The sequence below is a fragment of the Nannospalax galili genome, unplaced genomic scaffold (assembly GCF_000622305.1).
Source record: "Nannospalax galili isolate Female #2095 unplaced genomic scaffold, S.galili_v1.0 scaffold85, whole genome shotgun sequence".
Lineage (NCBI taxonomy): Eukaryota > Metazoa > Chordata > Mammalia > Rodentia > Spalacidae > Nannospalax > Nannospalax galili.
In genome coordinates this window covers 6478261-6499337 of record NW_008358866.1, presented here as the reverse complement: position 1 = coordinate 6499337, position 21077 = coordinate 6478261, and the positions used below count along the sequence as shown (strand labels likewise).

At 39.6% G+C, this 21077-nt stretch overlaps 1 protein-coding gene across 1 annotated transcript; it reads right to left on the bottom strand.

The window, feature by feature from the left end:
- Positions 1-1540: 1540 nt before the first annotated feature.
- Steap1 (STEAP family member 1) lies at positions 1541-12265 on the bottom strand. Its single transcript, XM_008822511.3, has 5 exons — positions 12168-12265; positions 8169-8283; positions 5361-5873; positions 4340-4504; positions 1541-1888 (listed from the first exon to the last, which is right to left on the bottom strand). The coding sequence occupies exons 2-5, from the start codon at positions 8250-8252 to the stop codon at positions 1631-1633; spliced, it is 1020 nt and encodes a 339-aa protein (XP_008820733.1). The 5' UTR covers positions 8253-8283; positions 12168-12265; the 3' UTR covers positions 1541-1630.
- Between the last annotated feature and the right edge of the window lie 8812 nt (positions 12266-21077).

The following is a 21077-nucleotide window of genomic DNA, read 5'->3' as shown; positions in this document are numbered from 1 at the left end:
CTATGTAGACCAAGCTGGCCTTGAACTCACAGAAATCCACCTGCCTCTGCCTCCCAAGTGCTGGGGATTAAAGGCATGTGCCATCATACCTGGCTTGACATAGTATCGTTTTTTTAGAAAAAACATTTTGTGGCTGTGTGTGGTATGTGTGTATATGTTTATGTGTGTGCACCTGTGTGTGAAGCAGAGGCTGGGTGTCTTCCTCAGCTGTTCTCTATCTTATTTATTGAGATAGGGTCTCTAACTTAACCTGGAGCTTGTGGATTCAGTTGGTTTAGCTGGCCATCAAGCTCCAGGAATGCTCCCATCTCTACCTTCTCGGCACTAGGATTATAGGGGTCCATGCTGTGCCTGGCTTTTTACATGGGTGCTTGGGATCAAAACTCAGGTCCTCATGCTTGTGCAGAGAGTCCTCAGTTGACTGAGCCAATGCCCCAGCCCTAATATTGTAGTTTTGGCTGACCAAGATCTGCCTGCCTCTGTCTTATTGTATTTATTTACTTAGTTACTTACTTTAAGACAGGGTCTACCTGTAGCCCTAGTACATGGCCAGGAACTTGCTATGTAGCCTAGGCTGGCCTTGATTTCACAGCGATCCACCTGCCTCTGCCTCCTGAGTGCTAGGATTAAAGGCATGTACCACCATGCCTGGCTTTTTTGTTTTAAAAGGCAACTTTTATGGCTTATTTTTTGCTTTTAAAAATACTGCTCAACCATTGTAAAAGAAATCTGGGAGAGCTACAGAGTGCATGGTTTAGTGCTTATCAATCTGAATATAAATCCCATTTATGGCTTACTTTTGAGGCTCTCACTGACTCCTTTTTTCTTGCCTCCAGATTTTCTGGGCCGGGGTGGTGGTACTTGCCTTAAATCCCAGCAGTTAGGAGGCAGAGGAAGGATCTCTGTAAGTGTGAGGTTGACCTGGTCTACATAGTGAGTTCCAGGCCAGGCATGCTATATAGTGAGATCCTGACTGAAAAACAAAACAAAATCCCTAGAGAGGTATATTTGGTGTTCCAAAATGGGTCTACAGTTGCTTGTTAGAGACAGGATTTTAAAAAATGGAACTCATATTCAGCTTTTGCCCTTGCAAGTGCCACTGAGATCCCAGTCAAGGTGGCAGCAGTTTCCAAGCTGCAGCCTCTGTGATGTTGGAGGTTAGTTGTTATTTCTCAGAGCTAGGAACAGTTTGTAACAGCACTGAGGGTGCAGATGTATGACTGCCAACTTGAGCTGAGTTCAAATTTATAGCTAGGAGACTCCTGACTCACCCTCTATTACAAAAGAAAAATAATCTTTATGATGGAGCAAAAAAGATCCTGAAGTCAGGCCCACAGGCGTGAGATGGCTCAGTGGGTAAAAGTGCTTGCTGCTAAACATGACGACCTGAGTTCGATCTCTGGGACCCACACTGAAGAAGAGAACTGACTCCCACAAGTTGTCTTCTGACCTCCATATGTGCACTGTGGCATTTGCCTGCTCACACAATACACATATACACGAAAAACAGAAATAAATGTAATTAAAAACTTTTTAAAAGGATCTTGAAGTAGTCACTTTATTAACAATTACAAATTTTAACGGTTTATGATAAAACATATCAACATTGCACAAATGTGTGGAAACAATTCTACAACTGGGAGGACATCTCAGTTTTGTTTATTTTGCTGACATCTTCCCAACCACATCTAATCTTCAGTATCCTCTTCCTCAAGCAGGGCAGGAGCAGTATGATTTTACATACCAGGACAACAATTGGAAGGAAAATAGCTATCATGAAAGTCGGAGGCATACACCATACAAATTGTTTGATATCTACCCATTTATTCCAGGCAAAAATCAAAGCGTGCACTGTACCCAGAAGAAGGGACATGATTCCTAGCTTGCTCTGCAAAAGAAAAGACATTATTACCTAAGTAAAGGTTGGTTCGATAAGAGTTGATTCCACCCTAGCCTATTAGGATCTGCTCTGTTGTTTGGAAATTCTTTCATTTATCCCTGATTATTTTCCCAACACATTTCTTGACAATTCCCATTCATACCTTTCTGGTCTTTCTATATGTTGCCCTTACCACGTTACTTTGGGATAATGTTCTTATCTCTGAGGTAAGTTGGACAAATTCATAACCTTTCTTTAAGTCTCAAGTGATCAACAGCCCTATCTGTCCTCTCTCTGTCATTCTGTTTATCTTTCTTAAAGACATTTAAAATTTTTTTTGTTTTATTGGTGGTTCTAGGCATCAAATCCAGGCCCTTGTGCATGCTAGCCGAGCACTCTACCACTGATATACATTTCAGTCTCCTTAAGACATTTATATTATGGTACTTCATGTCCTTCGATTTTACTTAACTTTGTCTATAAAGCAATATTTAAAATCACACAAAGTCTTATCACAGGATCCTGCAGAAGTAACATGATGTGGACATATTAGGTGCTCAATGAATACTGGTGGATAGACTGAAAAATACTGCAAAAATCAATCTGACCTCAGTAATCTTCATCAACTGTGAAAGCAGCTTATGTCACTCTGATTTTTGTAAGTGAATATGAAGGTGAATGGACTTGGACTATGCTTTTAAAATATCTGACATTCTGCTAGCCATGGTGGTACATGCCTTTAATCCCAGCACTCAGGAGGGGAGGCAAAGGCAGGCAGATCTCTGTGAGACCGAGGCCAGCCTGGTCTACATATTGAATTCTAGGCCAGCTGAGCTATAGGGAGACCCTGTCTCAAAAACAAACAAACAATCCCCCCAAACCAAAAGACTACCCGCCCCCGAAAATCTGACATTCTGATCAAATGGAAAACTATTGGCAATTATTTCAGTCTTTGAACACAATATATGTAGAGATGTGAAGAAAAATTCCAACTTGTGTTGGAATGCTTTAGCATATTGTGGATAAATCTGCTTACAAATGTTGTTCACCTAAATAATTTTATGACATTCTGACAACAGCTCTTCTAAATAGCTTCTCACTTTTATTCATTTTATTGCAAATGGTCATTAGCCTGCCAAAACAAATATAACTCATAATCATTCAGCTGTACTCTTAAGCCTCGGTGGATACAATTAAATAGATAAGTTTGTAGTTTTCAGATATGAAAAGTTTCTAGGTCATTGGCTGAAAAATACTCGTGGTTGGTTGAAGATTAGTTTTATCAAATGTGTATTATATATTTTTTTTATGGATTATGTGTTGCATAGACAGTGGGGCAGACTCTGTTGTCAAAATGTAGTGCTGTATCCCTGATTAAATATGAAAAGTGCTGTTCAGAATATGTGACAGACAAAGCAATGGAAGAAAATATTTTAGGAGGAACAGAGGATTCCAGTAGTTACCAGACTGAATGCAGAAAACTAGAAAATACTGTGCTGGAATGTGGTACCATTTCTAAGCCATGCTGAAATAATACAGGGGAAAGAGACTTTCCAGCCTACTCAGCTGCTCTGTTGTCTGTTGTGGCTACACATGGACATGTAGAAAGGACAGTGGGGGATGCCTCACTGTGTGGAAATTTTCAAAGCTATTCACTCACAAAAGACTGTGTGATTAAAAAAAAAAGCAGTACTTATGACAACATTAAATTTTCTTTGGCTCTTGTCAGAAACGGGTGCCTTTCTGAATTCTGGCAAACTTCTCTTTTTAACTGTGATCTCCCACTAGAAAATAAACTGATTAAGTTTTCAACTAGATTTTGAATTCCAAAAATACTTAGAAACCTCAAGCGATTAAGCTGCTTAAAATGTAACTTAGAAAAAGCAGCTTTCAACATTATATGTCAGAGCTGGGCATGGTGGTTCATGCTTAAAATCTTTAGCACTTAGGAGGTTGAGGCAGGAGGACTGTCCCAAGTTCAAGGCCAATCTGCATTACACAATGAATTTGAGGCTGGATTAGGCTACAAGTATGATACTGCCTCAAAAAGTACAAAACTGTGTAACTTAATAGTTACTTGACTGAAGTCAAGGGATAGGTAAAATAATATTTTTATTTTTGGCAGAGCTACTAAACCATTGAGATTCCTAAAATATCACATTTATAGCTATTAGATGGGAGCAGCAAATTGTCTAACAAACAAGCAAGCTTCAAATGTGTGGAACAACACTTTTGTTTTAGTAATGTCTCTAATTTATGTCTACAAAATGTATCCTATGTATGGCATCTTTTTTTTCCTTTTCGGTCTTTTTGAGACAGGATCCCCCCATAGCTGCCTGGAACTCACTATGTTCCAGCTCAGGATGGTATCCTTACTATTGGAAAACACTCATTTTTATGGGGCAAAATCAATATACTTGATATTATAAGCAGACTAGAATTATTTTGTATATCATTTACCTGAATATACTGAAATTCTCTCCATGTCAGAGAGTCACTCACAGAGGGAATAGATGTCACAGCCAAGAGGGCCAGTATGGCAAGTCCTATAATCCCCAGGGACACATAAATTTCCATTCTCCAAACGTCATGTTCAATCCAAGCATCTGTTTTGTTTTGTTGGACCTAGAGAAAAGAGGAATGCAAACCACACTTACCAAGTTTTAATTATATAAAATTATTTGATGGTTTACTAGGATAGAGCTGAAAAAATGCATGCAACCCAAGAAGATAAAGACAGTTGGTTTCACAAAGTAACACTGTAGGATGGTAAGATGAGAACATGGCTTTCTCTATGAATTGTTAAAGTTGTCCTTTACAGCCAGGCATGGTAGTGTATGCCTTTAATCCCAGTACTTGGGAGGCAGAGGCAGGCAGATTTCTGTGAGATGGAGGTCAGCCTGGTCTACATAGGGAGTTCCAGGCCAGCTGGAGCTACAGAAGAGACCATCTCAAAAACACTCCAAAAAACCAAAAACCAAAAACCAAAAAAGTTGTTCCTTATTTTCAATTAAAAAAATTCCTTAATGCAAAATGACAAGCACATCCCAATGTAAGTATGTAAGTATATATGTGTGTGTGTGTGTGTGTGTGTGAGAGAGAGAGAGAGACAGATGAAGGGAAGGAGGGAGGGAGGGAGTGAGGGAGGGAGGGAGAGAGAGAGAGAGAGAGAGAGAAGAGAGAGAGAGAGAGAGAGAGAGAGAGAGAGAGAGAGAAAGAGAGAGCCTGTAGCCCCAGCTGGCCTGGAACTTGCTATGTAGACCAGGCTATCCTGTATCTCACATAGATCTGCTTGCCTCTGCCTCTGGAGTGCTGGGATTAAAAGTGTGTACCACAACACCTGGAGATAAAATTTTTTTTAGATGCAGATTACATTCTCAACATCAAGTGTCAACAGGGGTCTGGAATATTGCTATTACAATGAGAAAGGATGGATCTGTTAAGTGGCTTAGACCTTTTAGTTTACATATCATCATCCTACCTGTTGGTATGCCCAGTTTAGCAACTTGTATCTGTAGGATCGCCTCATTGGATAAGACAGACTATAAACTGCATGTAGCACAGCAAAAAAGAAACTGAGGAGCCCAAACTGCTTCCTTGTCAGCATCCACCTGTCTAACCACGGTGGGAATTTCTTATACTTGGTTCCATTCTGAAGCTGTACAACTGCTGCGATCACTCCTGGCAAATACACCAGTGCCAAGAGGGTAATGGAGACCATTGGCAAGACTTTGTTGATGACCAGAATTGGAATTTTATAAAAATACAATTGATGGGAAGTTACTAAAGGGAAAATGATTTCCCTCAGGAGAGTGTACAGGAAAGTCAGAGATGATACTATAGCAGCTATTTTCATTGGCAAGCGCCAATTTGGAAAGAGCTCCTGTGTGCGCTGGAACTCTGAGGGGCAGTCAAATGCATCATAGTGGGCTGTGTGCTGCAAAGGCAAGGGCCCAGGTCTTTTCAGCATGCTAGTCTCTCCTATGTCCTTAGTCTGCAAAAGAAATAAAAGAAACTTCATTATGGATCCTTATATTTACAGACAAGCATACTGTACACCATTCATCAAAGAAGCTTCTTTTTACAAAGATGAAGGCTACTGCAATATTCCACAACTGATTGAATACAGAGACTATATGTCTGAGAGATGCCCAGTCAGTCCTAGGTGACACGTCTACAGTTGAACCTCTACACCTAAGGCTCGTGGAACATAGCAGAATGAGGGATAGAGAGAAAACTAATGCATCCCTCAACTCTCATCAGTGAAGCCTCCTTATACAACATAGTGCGATGCACACAGAAGGCCACAACTGGCCAAGTTTTCAAGAATAAGAGACTACAGAGTGTGTTGTCTCTGGATGAGACCAGAGATAACACACTCTTATATTAAACCTCACCCACCCATGGCTCAGGGACCATTTCAGAAGAGGGAGTCGAAAGATTGTAAGAGCCAGGGCTGGTTCATGAACACAGGGAAGCAGAGGCTTTCAGACCACTGGAAGCTTGCACATGTGAACTTGTGGCAATGGTGGCATCTAGCACAGAACCCATGCCAACTCAATCAGGCAAGGGCCCAGAGTAGAGTGAGAGAAATGGCTGGCAGTCTGGCTCTAGGCTGAGAACAATTGGAGACTAATTACTGCTGGGTCAGGGAGAGTATGCCTTGCTTACGATCTCTGGATGGGCTGACTAGACTCCATGGATGAATGTGCACTGAGGGACATCTGGGTACAGATGCTTGACTGGATAGGACTTAACACGTATGGCAGAATGCATGAGGTCTGCGCAGGGTGGCATGGATGGGAGGGGGTCTAAATTTGATTAAGAACTTGTATAAAATGTACAAAAGCTCCATAAAAAATTTAAAAATTGAAAAACAAAAACCTGGATAAAAAGCTGGATTTCTCTTACTACACTTCTTGCTCCATCATTATGTTCAGTATAGCTAAAGACAGTATAGTTTATGTAGAACTGACCAAAAGTACACCTAGTAATACTGGTGTTCTCCATTTGTTTAGCTATTTGTTTGCGACAGGGTCTCAAGTAGCGCAGGCTGACCTTGAACTTCCTACCCAGCTTCCTACCTTCCTGATCTTCCTGCTTTTACCTAAGTACAGGATTTTATGAGTATGTGCCACCATGTTGGGCTCTATTTGTCATTTCCACAGTGAGAAACAGAAATTTTTTTAAATTCATAATAAGATTCTTAGAGTGTTTCATGGTGTGTTCCTTTATGAATAATGGCTTCTCACTTCTTAGGCTATTGCTCATTTTTATAGCTCTAATAAGGAACCAGAAGATTTTATCGCTTGTCATGATGTTAGTGATTATCTTGTTCATCTCGGTTTATGCAGGGTAACTTTAATTCCCACAGTCCTCTATAATTACTGGTGCTTAAAAATGACCTCTCTTGCTAGCTGAATTTTCCTTTGAGTAATAAATCACTGTCCTCACCAGTGCTTTTTCTAATTACTCTGTGTACAAAGGAAATGGCTCTTGCCATTTCTGCATGTTAACACGGTCCAAGTACAATCAGCTGAGAACAATTTTCTGGTTAACAGTGAAGAATTATGGAACAGCAAGTAAGATAGTAAACTTGAAAAATGAAGATGATTTTTTTTATGAAGTAGTATTGTAGGTTATATTCTTATAATTCTTAATTCTCTTTCCTTCTAAATAACTAAGAAATAAATAATTTTTGTTAAAATTGCATTCGAAATAACTTTAAAAGGTAAATATTTGGAACCAAAAATATCTGCCATTTTCTTTTCAGTCAAATAATGTAACAAGAAATATATAATACTGCGGCTGACAAAAGTGGGGCAAATGATTCTTTGCCCAAAGAGAAGTTAGTTAAACAGTGAGTCATAAACTTACTTGGCGACCCTCACTAAGCTGCCACAGTGCCTAAGAAAAACATGCCTACTTACAAAACTGCTGTTCTACAGACTTTGAAACTTTTGTTTTTAAACTCAGAACCACAGGTGTTAGAAAGAACTGGAAGGATTTTGGAGACGATCTTGTCCATTCATTTCACTTTATAGAGAAATTCTAAGATCCAGGATTTTCAGGGACTTAATCAAGGTTGTTAAGCTAAGCCCTCAATAATCATAGTTCTCACATCATCCATACCTCACTTCCCCTCATCCATGTCTACTTCAGTGACAGGAATTTGAGAGTAAAGACCAGCAAACTTAGTGGAAAACACTTTTACAATACTAGTAGGTTTAGAAGGCATTTGAATTATTTATAAATTTTAATTATTTAACTATTATATTTTTTATTTTACCGAATAATTGTCATCTTCTAGATTTCTCTTAGAATTCATTTTCCAAAGTTCTTCTTGGTTTGTAATATCTTTACTGATCTCCATGAAGGCGATAAAATATATGGCTTCAAGCCACCTAGAAAAGTAAAAACAATGATCTTCAAATCTGCTCTATTTATAATGCTACTAATTGGTGAGACAATATGAAATAGTTTCTCCCTTGAAGACTAGAGATGCAATTTAGAGATTCTCAAACCACTGCACTAATTTCAACAGGAATTGTTCTTCCTTATCCAACTATTTGTTTAATGAAGGATCCACGTCTATATGAAACACTAGAGTCAGATACTGCTTTTTACTTCAGGAAGGTGTAACTCCAGGTTCTCATTTAGAGGAACGCCAAGTCCCCTTAAAGGCAAATAGAATGAGAACTGCAGTTTTTATTTTGCGTAACGATGCTATCAATGGAGGTTGGAGGTGGCTGATAGAGAACTATACTCCAGGAAGTTATATATTTCATAGATGTCTGGGATTGGTACTGGAATCTGAAACAATAACTGATGTGTATGGTGAAATGTTTCTGAAGACAATGAACAGAATAGCACAGTTAGTAAGGTGAACCCTGGTGGTAACTTCAAGGACCAAAAGTCTGCATCTTCAGAATGCCATTCTCCTCCCTGTGGAGTAATGGACCAGTCTTAGTTGGTAAGACATAGATTGCTCATGTATTTCTAATAGGGTGCTGAGCTGTGCTCAGTCACTGACACAATTGCTTCCTTAGCCAACCCTGTGGAAAAGAATCTTGCCCAAATTTTTCCCAAACAAAGAAAGCATTTCCTTAATGGCTTTCATAAAGCCTAATCCAGGCTCTGCATAACTCTTTTAGGCAGGAGAAACATGATGTCATTTTATTCACTGTTTTTAATTAACTCTAAATTTAGTTCTTGAGGATTATACTTGCAATTTGTATTTTGTGAAATTCAAAGTGAAAAACAAGTTAAATGCACCATAGTTAGGTTGGTGGAAAACATTCAAAATGTTTTGGAATATTAGATCAGCTGTAATACCATATTAAGTGGAAAATTATTACTGGGAATAGGCTATAATCCTTAAAAAAAAACTTTCCAAGTTTTAAAGGTTAACACTTACATTCAGGATGAGGAATAAAGGTTGATCATCCCTTATCTGATAATTTAAAATCTGAAATGCTTCAAAGTGAAGAATTTTTGAGGGCTGACACAACACAGGGGGGAAATTTCACACATGACCTCATGTGAAGGGTTGAAGTGAACTTAGAGGTGCAATAAGTATATTACATAAAATCATCTTCAGGCCAAGTATATGTATAGGAAGTGAATATGAAATCTGATTTTCATGTTTAGACTTGGTCCTATCCTCAAGAAGCTTCTTATGCTTATGCAAATATTACAAAAATTCTCCAACACGAGATATTTCTGGGCCTAAGCATTTTTTTGGATAAAAGATGGGCATTTGTATTTATTGTTTTGGTTTGCCCACACATTTTTCCCATTTTTTCCAATTTTCAATATTTCTCCATTTGGAGAAATTCCCTTCTTTCATCTATTGACTATAGTAACACCCATCCTCTGATTGGAGAAACAGGCTTATGACAGAGGCTTAGCCAGTCAAAGTGTGTATTCCTGAGATCACACATAGGGATGAGAGTTAAACCTAGTTGGCAAGCCGAGTGTGGTGCTGCATGCCTTTAATCCCAGCGCTCACTCGGGAGGCAGAGGCAGGTGGATCTCTGTGAGTTCAAGGCCAGCCTGGTCTACATAGGGAGTTCCAGGCCTGCTGGAGCTACAGGGAGACCCTATCTCAAAAAGACCAAAACAACAACAACAAACAAAAAACAACGTAGTTGGCCAATGATAGTCCACCTTCAGTATTTTTATCCAGAAGTGATAGAAAAGAAAGAGACACTATTTACATTTTGTTAAGGTGGTACAAAACTACCATGACACCCCATGTGTAAGTAGGAAGATGTCTTCATTTGACCAGAAGACAACACAGAAAAGCAGCAGAAGAAATAAAGACAGAGATAAGTCCTGGTGGCAATATTTTTAATATTTCAAGTGTAGCTCCTGAATTTCTCAATCACATAGTTAACCTTTCCTTTTTTTAATCTTTAAATTTTTTTTGAAATTGGTTTTGTCTGTGTTTGAGTTGAGTGTCAACTACTGGTATTTGAAAGAATTCTTGGTAGAGTATATGCCAATCATCAAACACTTAAGAAGGCATTTCTACACAGACACTAAAATGGAAAAAGAGAAATAAGACTTCATGCCTGTCCTGATGGGCTTACAGCCTGCCCTCAGGAAGTATCAGTTAATGCCATTTGGTGATTTTAGCCAATATTAGAAGAAGAATAATTTGGGAGCACTGTGAATAAGATATCATCTAGTATAACCAAAAACAAGAAATAACTTACTATGATTAGAGCATGTTTTCACTCAGGCGGGTTCAGTATGGTAAAGATAGTAACATATACACATATACTTGATCATTATTAATTCATTAACTGTGAACAATGATGTGAGACAAAGGAAATACAAAGTAAATGAGATAAATCTCTGTCCTCACAAACCTTGCCATCTAGGAGATGCAGCAAACACTCCAACAATAATTGTGAGGTCATGTGATGTATGTATCTTAAAGGAGGGGGCAGTTTACAGGCAGATGGTGGCTTGGGGAGGGAAGCAGAGAAAAAAGGAAGAGAGCTGTCTTCTATACCTCATCTAGGGACCTCCAGCAAGTTGTCAGTGTTTGCTGACAGAGAGTTACTTTGTGGAGATTCTGGTTGGAAAACCAGAGTGGCCCTGGAGAGATGCCCAGCCATTTGTTGCATGGTACCATGCTGAGGAGTGAGGCCAAGAAAAAGCCCATATTAGTAAGGGTGACTGTGGACTGTGTGCCCAGAAGCCAGAAAAATAAAGTATCAGTCAAACAAAATATGTTGGTTTCCATCAGACATTAACTAAATATATAGTTGAAGTTTAACAGTAAAAAAAGTGTTCAAAAAACCAACAAGCAAACCTAAAAGGAAACACCATAGTGCTAGTAAGTCAAGAACTCCAGAATTTGACACAACATTCGACAACTGACAACATTCTTCCCCATTAAAAAGTGGGGCATACAGTCTGATGTGATTTCTGTTTTGCTGCAGCGGGATGCTGGCTTGGCGTTCCTATTAAATATTGACACAGCCCAACTGACTCATGTTTATGGCCAAGAGTTTAGAATTAAAGAAACCCAATGACTGGAATACACTGTGGGTTACAGTGCACTTCCAAATCTTCAGGACCTCCAAGTGTACTTTAGCTTTGCCACATTTAATTATGGGTAGAGGAAATAGTTTTCTTCACTGTGCTGTTTCTTGAAAGCATTGCTCCGTTGGCCCCCTCCCCACTAACATTCATGCGAAATGACTTTTCACTAAATACCAAGATACGGGGAACACACAGCACAAACACACACCTCAAACAAGCTGAAGAGAGTAATGAATTTGGAAGTGTACTCAAATTCTATCTCTACGAATCTCTGCCAGTTGCTTTTACCAGAGTGACTTACTGATTTGGAGGGAACCTGAATCTCACTCAGATGCTGAAAGAGTAGGATCAGTGTTCCAAGGCCTTAACATGAAAATTTCCCTTACTAGAAAACCAGAAGACCAAGTTGCAGAATCTTGTTATCAGGTATCCGTCATTTATCAAGCCACGCAACTTGAGGCGACTTTGCCAAGTTGGAACACTTGCCATCGGAAGCCAACCTGGCTGCAAACTAGACCACGCACCAGACCTTACTAAGCCCCTAGGCAGAGGCCTCCCGGGTCCCCACTCCAGGCCGCGGCACAGTGCAGCGGGGCCAAAGGGGCGCACGGAGCAGCGCTGCCCCGAACGTACGCATGCGACCCGCCGCAGCCCTCCCTAGGCCCCGGACCCGCTTCGCAGGGCACGCGGAGGGGGCCGCCAGCCGCCCGCGAACGACCTAGCGACTCACCCGCTTTGCCGTTGGGACCCGATGGCGCGGCCGTGGCGGTGTCCGGAGGTCCCAGCCCCACGCGGAGCTCCAGCCTGGCACCGCAGCGCATAGCCCGCCCCGCGGATCCCGCCCCTAGGCCGCCGCGAGGACAGCGCCCCCTGCCGGCAGCGGGCCTCCTGCTTACCTGCACAGGCTGCAAGTGCTGCTTATAGGCATCATCCTGAAGTGTGCATCTTTTCAGAGCAGTGCTTCTATTCAGATGTGCGTGCCGGAATCACCTGGAGGACTCCCAGGAAAGCGACTGCTGGGACACGCTCCTTTCGGGGTTCAATAGGTCTGGGATGGAATCTGGAGTTCTGCATTTTGCCTGTTCCCGGGCGATATTGAAGCGATCCTGAACTGAGAGCCTGGAGACAAACTGCTTTGGACCTATTAATTAGTCCATCCTCAATTTAGCGTACTTTAAACCTAGCAGTTTATCTGTAAACTAGCTGTTGTTTACAATTAAGGAATATGACTCTTGTGTTTGAGTAACTTTCACTCGGAATTTACTCCTTACCTTCTCCCCTCATCTATTAACCGCAGCTTCCTGGATCAGTCAAGTATTCCAAACCCCAAAGAAGGTTACCATCAATGTTTGAAAGTTTCAGAAAGAAAAAATGTCAGCGGGGGATGTATTCCTCTGAGATGGAAGCCGATTCATGGCAGACGGTCTGAAACCTCAGTTGCAACATGTGGGGATTTTGTGCACCGCATTCCCAGAACTAGTCTGATTAGAAAATGTGAAGTAAAGTAACAATCACGTTTTCCGCGGTTATCTTTTACTCATAGAGCACCAAACACTGCATGTTATAATACCGTATGTATAGGTTTTCGTAGTCGCTGACTTTCCTCAGGTAATGTTAAAGGCCTTTGAAGATTAAATTATTATGGGCTGACACCTTGTGGTAGAAATAGAATCTTGCGTCTTTTATTTCTAATAAATATAGAAAAAGTTTTAGAAAAAAACTGTGGGTTTTAAATGCATGGATTAAAATAATTAAGGCAAATAAATCTGTATAAGTATGTTGCATTTTTGTTTGGGTTTTTTTTTTTTTTGTTTTGCTTTTAAGGCAGGCTCTCCCTGTAGCCTCAGCTGGCCTGATCAGGCTGGCCCCAATGTCTTAGAGATCCGTCTGCCTCTGCCTCCCCAGTGGAGTGCTGGAATTAAAGGCGTACACAATCACGCCCGACACATATTACCTTACAATTTTTAAAATTACATTTGTTTATTTGTTGTATGTATGTATGTGTGGGCCAGTGTATGACTTGGGACTCAGTTGTCTCCTTCCCTGCGTTTGGGTAAGCCATGAAGAAAAGTCTGTGTGTTGGAAATATGATGCCGTATGGGTCTTGGAGACTGAACTCAGGTTGTCGTGCTTGGCAGCAAATGCTGAGTCATGTCTGTGGGCTTGAGTCAGGGTCTCTTGTGCACCGCATACACAAGGCCAGTAAGCCCTCGAGCTTCTTGGGGCTCCACCCCCTGTCACCCTATAGGAGCACTGGGATTACGGATGAACACACTACCCTATCTGGCTTTTATGTGGGTCATGGGGATTCAAACTTAGGCCCTCAAGCTTTCATGACAATCTCTTTACTCACTGAGCTGTCTCTCTACTTTCCCCCATCTAGCATGTTCTATTTTAAGGGTGATCATTGGTCTTAAACACCAAAGTTTTCATTCTTCAGGATTTGTTAAAATAAAAACATTCTCTTTTTCATAATCTCTTTTCCATACGAAGAAGGCAAGATGTTATTAAGATTGGCTAATTTTAGGAAGTGCCATTAAAATTGATTTTGCTATTTTAATAATTTAAAAATCAAGCATTTTGTTTTATAATTGGGTTTCAATAATTTTACTTCTGCATTTCTTCATGAAAAATCTCTTTGCTAAATGTTTTTGAGTGGTAAATAAAAGTAAAGTGGCTCCAAAGTAAAATGACTGAAAATGTGACTTGTTTTCTAGCTGTAGATATTACAGAAGCGAAACAATATTAAATTAAGAAAACCATGAGGCCAAAAGAACTTTTGTTAAGTTGTGAGGAGTTAATATCCAAGGTGAAATACCTGTAACTTCTGCATACAAATGACCTGCGTTTGGGTAAGCCATGAAGAAAAGTTTGCACGTTGGAAATGCAATGCCAGCATATTTCAAGATGCTCTGCGTCAACCTCTTAACACAGACTTTTCCAATCCAGACTTTTGCATGTAAAGCAATGTTATGCAATTGCAAATGTTGAAAAACAGATTGCTAGTTTCACTATGACTCATGAAAACTAGAGATTTAAGGTGAGGATTCAATTATGGGCTACAAACACATTTAGATAATGCAGAACAGTTTGCTGCATTCTTTTTTTAAATAATATTTTTTAGAGAAGGTTTTAAAAATTTTAATTATTATTTTTATTTTACGTGTATGACTGTATTGCCTGGATGTAGGTAAGTGCACTCACGTTGCGCAATACCTGTGGAGGTCAGAAGAGGGCATCGGAGCCCTGGAACTGGAGTTACAGATGGTTGCTAGCTGCCATGTGGGTGGTGGGAATCGAATCTGTGTCCTCTGCAAGAACGGTCAGTGCTTTTAACTGCTCCAGTTTGCTATATTCTTAAAACTATAGCATGTTAACAGAACAGAGTTTTCTTATTTAGGGTCAAATACTAAATGACTTGTAGTGACTTTAACATATTAAAGAGAAAATAGAATAATTTATAATCTATGAGTAGAATACAATAACTAATCTGTTCTTAGAACTTATGACTGCCATTTTAGAAGTAAATAGAGCAATATGGTGTGAAATATAAAGTAGAAAAGATTCTGCTACAAGAATAATTATGATGAAGGGAGGGAGAATACACAAAGTGAGGTAGAATTTGATCATGCCTTTAATTCCAGCACTCAGGAGGCAGGGGCAGGAGTTCAAGGCTGGCCTGTTCTACATAGTGTATTCCAGGCCAGCTGAGGCTACAGGAAGACCATTTGTCAAAAACACCAAAGGGGGAAAAAAAAAGACAAATCCGTATTTGCTTTCTCTCATTTTTGATGCGTTACTTAGTAATTATATTTTGGCATTCATATTCACTCTGCTATAGGTGGCACCTGTTCATCTCCATGCATTTTTGCTTGCTCGGGGCTATTGCATTCCTTAGAAAGAATTATTTATGCACAGCAACACAGAGCGCGTCTCAGCCACTTTTCTGGTTTCTCACTGCACCTTGGACTCCTGCTTCCTCTTCCCTTAACACAAAAATACCGAAGCTCTAAGCCCATTACTTGAATCTATTAATAAGTTCTTATTTTTATTACACAGTATTGTGCTAAAATCTAGACACTCAAACAGTTACTTAGAAGATTCTTGCTAAGAAATTGCACTTTGAAGACCACTATCTGTAATAAAAGCACTAGCAAATAAAAAGGTAGCAGAACAGCCACTTTTCAAATGCTAGGTTTAATCTTTTTATTAGCTTCATTATAACTTTTGGAAGCCATTAAAAATCCATTTGAAATGTGGATTTATGTTCAGCATATTAAAGACGAATCTCCCCCCCTAAAAAAATAAAACAAAAAAAAAAACCAACACAAAAAGACAAATCCCACCTCACTGTTTTGAGATATTAGCCAATGATTGTATATATTTACACACACACACACATATATATATATATATACACATATATATACATTATATATGTATGTATATAATGTATTTATAAATATTTGAGGAATGAAAAACGTGGACAGGGCATGTGGTTAAAACTGGAAAGAATTTTGTTAAAGAGAAAAGAAAACAGAGAACAACCCGTTTCTTTGCTCTTTCCTCGCCTTAGATTCACCTACCCTGATGGAAAGCCAGACTGCAGTGCACCAGGAGGAATTGGGGAAGGACAGCGAGGATTCAGCATGGACTTTCAGTAAACAAGAAAGGGGGAAAGAAAGAAGAAAGGAGATAATGGGGACAACGGTGGAATAATAGTTTTGTAAGGTTGAAGGATCAGATTCTCCTTATAGACTGAGAGGAACACTGTGATAAATAGATTCAAGATGGAAGGAAAAGAAAATAATTAACGAAGTGAGGGTACCAGAGAAAGGTGAACAGTGGTGAAATCCATACCATAGCAGAAAGATGATGATGAGATGATGATTTTATTATTATTTGAGACAGGGTCTCACTGTGTAGCCCTGGCTGACCTGGAACTCACGGTGTAAATCAGGATAGCCTCAGGCTCACAAAGATCTCACAAAGGGCTGGAGAGATGGTTCAGCAGTTAAGAGCATATAGTGCCCTTGCAAAGGACCCAAATTCAGTTCCCAGCACTCACATGGATGGTTCACAACTGCTTCTAACTTCGGTTCCAGGACATCTGATGCCCTCTTTTGGCCTCTGTGAGTACTGAGAAAAATAAAGGAGTTTCTTTCTGCCCTTAAAGAATATATAACATTTATGTGCATAAAATGGAGAGGCAAGATTTGTGTTGCACTGAGTCCATCCTGAGTGCTAGGATTAAAGGCACGTGGCACCATGGCAGGCAGAAAGAATTGTTTTGAACAAAGAGTGATATGCTTCTTTCTCAGGGATTAGAAGAAAGAAGATCAACATAAGTTGAGATATACAACTTTGTGCTGAGTGATGAGGGCAATAACTGAGCTCATAACTGATGAGTCAAGACCATTTATCTGGGATGAAAGTATGAACTTTGAAATTGCAAAAATTAAGGATTTTCTTTCTTCTTTAGAGAATATAAAACATTTATGGACATGGAATGGAGAGGCAAGATATGTGATGGATTGTTTACTAGAAAAAAATGTGGTCATTTAGAACCAATCATTAGATAATAGGAAAAGAATTGATGTGCCTAAAACTCATAGAAGTAGTGATGCAATACTTTTGAATTTATCTAAGAAAGGCCTAACAAGAGAGGGTATGTTTTGAATTTAATCTTCTAAGAGTGAGCAATCGCCACCCCCCACAAGCTGAGAGAAGAGAAGAAAGACAATCTTTTGTGTTTTTTTCCTCCAAAACCAGAGTGATATGCAAGGATTAAAACTTCCTGTGGCCCAGCACATGTTTATGGAAGAGTTAGCTTTCTAAACTCCTAGGTCTATTGTGTATGTGGGCCAACCTTTGGCTGGGACTCCAGTACTTCCTAAAGGTTTCACATGGGTAAGTATCTCCAGTGCCAGCCCTCTTCACATCTGGAGACCTTCAGAAAGAACAGAGCTTGCATTAACTGGGAATTAAAAAAAAAAAAAAGTATTGAATTGAATTTCCCTCTTTTGCCCTTCCTACAGGCCTGCCCTCAATTCTGATTTTTTCTTTTTAAATTTCTGTTAACTTCTCAAAAGACATCGTTGTTTTTATCACTTCACACACTTCCTTTTTATAGCTCTTTTCTGATGATCTGCTGGTCATGTAAATGTCTCTCATGGATTGGCAGGGACAGAATCCCCGAGAACCCAGCGGACCTAACCTCTACCAAGGAAAGAGGTTAGCTAGTGTAACTCAATAAAAAGTACAGAGATATGTTTGTGGGAAACAAACATTTTGCACTGTTTCCATCTGAGAGAGGCCAGAGTGCTCCTTCCAATCGCCACTTAAGAAAACTACTCATTTTAGCATTACTTGGGCTCTTTGAAAGGCTAAGACTTCAAGGCTTCAGCAGAGCTTGATTCGGTGGTATGCTGCTGTGCTGTGTGGCCACAAGGTGGCTCCAGAGGCTTTTTAGTAAAAATCAATTGCGTTTGGCCTCTTGTCCTACTTTCTACTTACATTGTTTTAAAAGGACTTTTTCAAATTTATTGTAAACAGAGGAGGATGTTATTTGTTATTGTTGGATTGATATATGGCATTTAATGATATTCAATGCTTAGAATAAGCCCTAGGCTATGTTTAGGGTCACTTCTATAAATGTGTTTATCTGTCTGTATATCATCTAATTTTCTTTCTTACTATCTATGTGTTTTTACTTATGTATTTACATACATGTATGTGTATTTTATGGAACTGGAGAGATGGATCAGTGGTTAAGAGTACTGGCTGCTCTTGTAGAGGACCCAGGTTTGATTCCCAGCATCCATATGGCAGTTAACAACCGTCTAGTACTTCAGTTTTAGAAGAATTCAATGTCCTCTTGTGACCTCCACAGGTAACAACACAGGTGCACCTACACAAATGCGGGCAATACCCTCATATACATGAAAATAATATATATGTGTATAGCTTATACAATAATCATCTTTTGTTTTCTAGATCCACATCTGTATCTGATATTTATTTAAAGCATTTCAGATAGATTTTATTTAATGCTTATTTTTAAAACACCCTGAAAATAAGTATTTTCATCATTATGCCAATGGGCAAATTGAGGCGTATAGAGGATAATAGCTTGCTCAGGGATACAAAACCTTTTACTCTTTTTAACCACAGTATTTTGCTTGTTATAGTTCTTGTAACTTTCACAACATCTATATTGCTTTTATATATAAGCAGAAGGGTATGGAGAGATGGCTCAGCAGTTAGGAGTATTTACTGCTTTTGCAGAGAACCCAGGTTTGTTTTCTAGAACCCACAATGGAGGGCTTACAACTGCCTCTAATTCCAGCTCTAAGGGATCTAATGCTCTCTTTTGGCCTCCCTGGGCACTTGCACACATGTGGTACACATAAACTCATGCAGGCACACACATGTACACATTAAAAAGCATATCTCTAAAAAAAGCAAGAGCAATTTATAGTCAGTTGATTATCAGGATAAGAAAACCACCAAGATTAAAATATGTTGGTATGTGGTCTATTAATTATTAGTGTTCATGAGTGTGGGAATTTTGTCTTTGGTCCAGAAGGGCATAGCATACCCAGACTCTATTGCTGAAACGCCCTGTGATCTATGTAGATTACTATAGAGAGGAAGTTGGGAAAGCACTCTCTTCCTTAAATAGCTTTACCAGCCCCATGTAGACTTCGGGCATTATTGAAGGTACTCGATTGGTTTAAGAATCATAACAGTAACAGTGAGCTAAGGCACTCTGAAAAGTTAATTCATGTGATCCTTTAATTCAGTATTGTTCTATTGTGTATACTGGAGTATTGAAGTCATAAGCAGAGCAAAGGAAAAGCTAGCTTTCTATGTCTCATGTTCATGGCCTATAAAATGAGAAAGTACCTTTATGTTCTATCATAAGGTGATTGTCAGGATTAGGTAAAATAATCAATTTAAAATGGTTCGATAGTGTCGAGAACATAGACAGATTTCAGTAAGTACCATTATTATTATTATTGGAGGATGGTAGATGATAATGTGTAATGAAGGAATTGACAGAAAGACAAAGAAAAGGTCAGTGAGGAAGACCTTGTGTAATGACAAAGTACAGGGCAAAGGAGGGAATCCCTTAGTTGTGTCCAACTAGGGAAAGGCTGTTTGTTTCTTAGCCCTGATTACAGCCAGCATCATAGAATTTCTAGCAATCTTAGAGATCATCCAATTTATCTACATTGCAAGAGAGAAAATAGTCTCTGGGACTTGTTGAAGGTCAGCAAGTGACAACTGCAGGTGTAGAATTGTGACTTGGATTCTAGTGCTTTTAGCCACATTCATTAACACATTGATTAACACTGCTCTGTGTTAATCAGGATATTTGCAATTATGAAGCAAGATAGTTTTTGTCTGTATGATATGAGCTCACTTTAGAATTTTGAGTTGCTGAAATATAATGCCATATGGAATTGAAGGAGGGCAAGGTATCATAACTTTAAATCAAAAGGACAACTTACATGGAGACTTACCTCTCCTTGGCTTAGTCTCCTCAAGTTCATGGTACATGAAATACATCTCTTCCTAGAAAGGCTGCACATAATGCAATTTCTCCCATTATGAGAGAAATATGGCTTCTTTTTTGTGCAATCTCCTCAAGATGCTTTCTATTATCTTTACTTACGTTATAACCTTACAGAGACTTATTTCTCAGTAAGCTCACAAGTAAGAATAGCAGTAACTTGATTTTACGAGCTAATATATTTTCAGTGCCTTCAGAGCCTATCTTAGAGAAAGGCTTACTTATGGAGGTATATCAGCATCTGTCTTTTATATACATGGCTATTGGACAACTGCAAGGAAGGAACAGTTTATTGAACAGTTTCTTAGGTCTTAGAAGCTGCTAAAACAGATCCTTTCTTTCCTAGTTAGCTTCAGCTGTCAAGTTGACACAGCCTAGAGTCATCTATGGGAGTCTCAGTTGAGGGATCAGCTTGGTCTGTGGTCAAGTTTATAACTGTCTTGTTGATGACTGATATGGGAGGGCCCAGGCCACTGTGGGTGGCACCATCCCTAGGCAGGTGGACCTGAGCTGAATAAGAAAGTTAGATGAAGAGTGAGTCAGGGAGTGAACCACAAACGGGTTGGCACACACCTTTAGTCCCAGCACTCGGGAGGCAGAGGCAGGCGGATCTCTGTGAGTTCAAGGCCATCCTGGTCTATATAGTGAATTTCAGGCCAGCTAGAGACACAGGGAGACCATGTCTCATGAAAAAAAAAAAAAAAAAAAAAAACAGAAAGAAAGGAAGAAAACAATAAAGGGAGTGAGCCAGCAAGCTGCATGCTCTATGATGCTGCATGGCTTCTTCTGTGCTTCCTTGACTGTGAGTCCTGCTTTGACTTCCCTCAGCAATGGACTGTGACCTGGAATGAGTAAGTCAAGTAAACCTTTTCTTTCCCCAAGTTGCTTTTGGTTAGAGTGTTTCATCATACCATATCAAAAAGGAAACTAGAACAATTCCTTCAAAAATTGTACTTAAAAATTCATTTGTAGGGGCTGGAGAGATGGCTCAGCAGTTAAGAACACTGTTTGTTCTTGCAGAAGACCCGGGTTTGAATCCCAGCACCCACATGGCAGCTAACA

Excerpts from the sequence above, each read along its gene's own strand:
- Steap1 (XM_008822511.3), bottom strand. The coding sequence starts at position 8,252 with ATGGAGATCAGTAAAGATATTACAAACCAAGAAGAACTTTGGAAAATG. Across the intron at positions 4,505-5,360 it reads TAAACTGGGCATACCAACAG|GTCCAACAAAACAAAACAGA; the intron begins GTAGGATGATGA and ends TCTTTTCTCTAG. Across the intron at positions 1,889-4,339 it reads GAGAATTTCAGTATATTCAG|AGCAAGCTAGGAATCATGTC; the intron begins GTAAATGATATA and ends TTTCTTTTGCAG.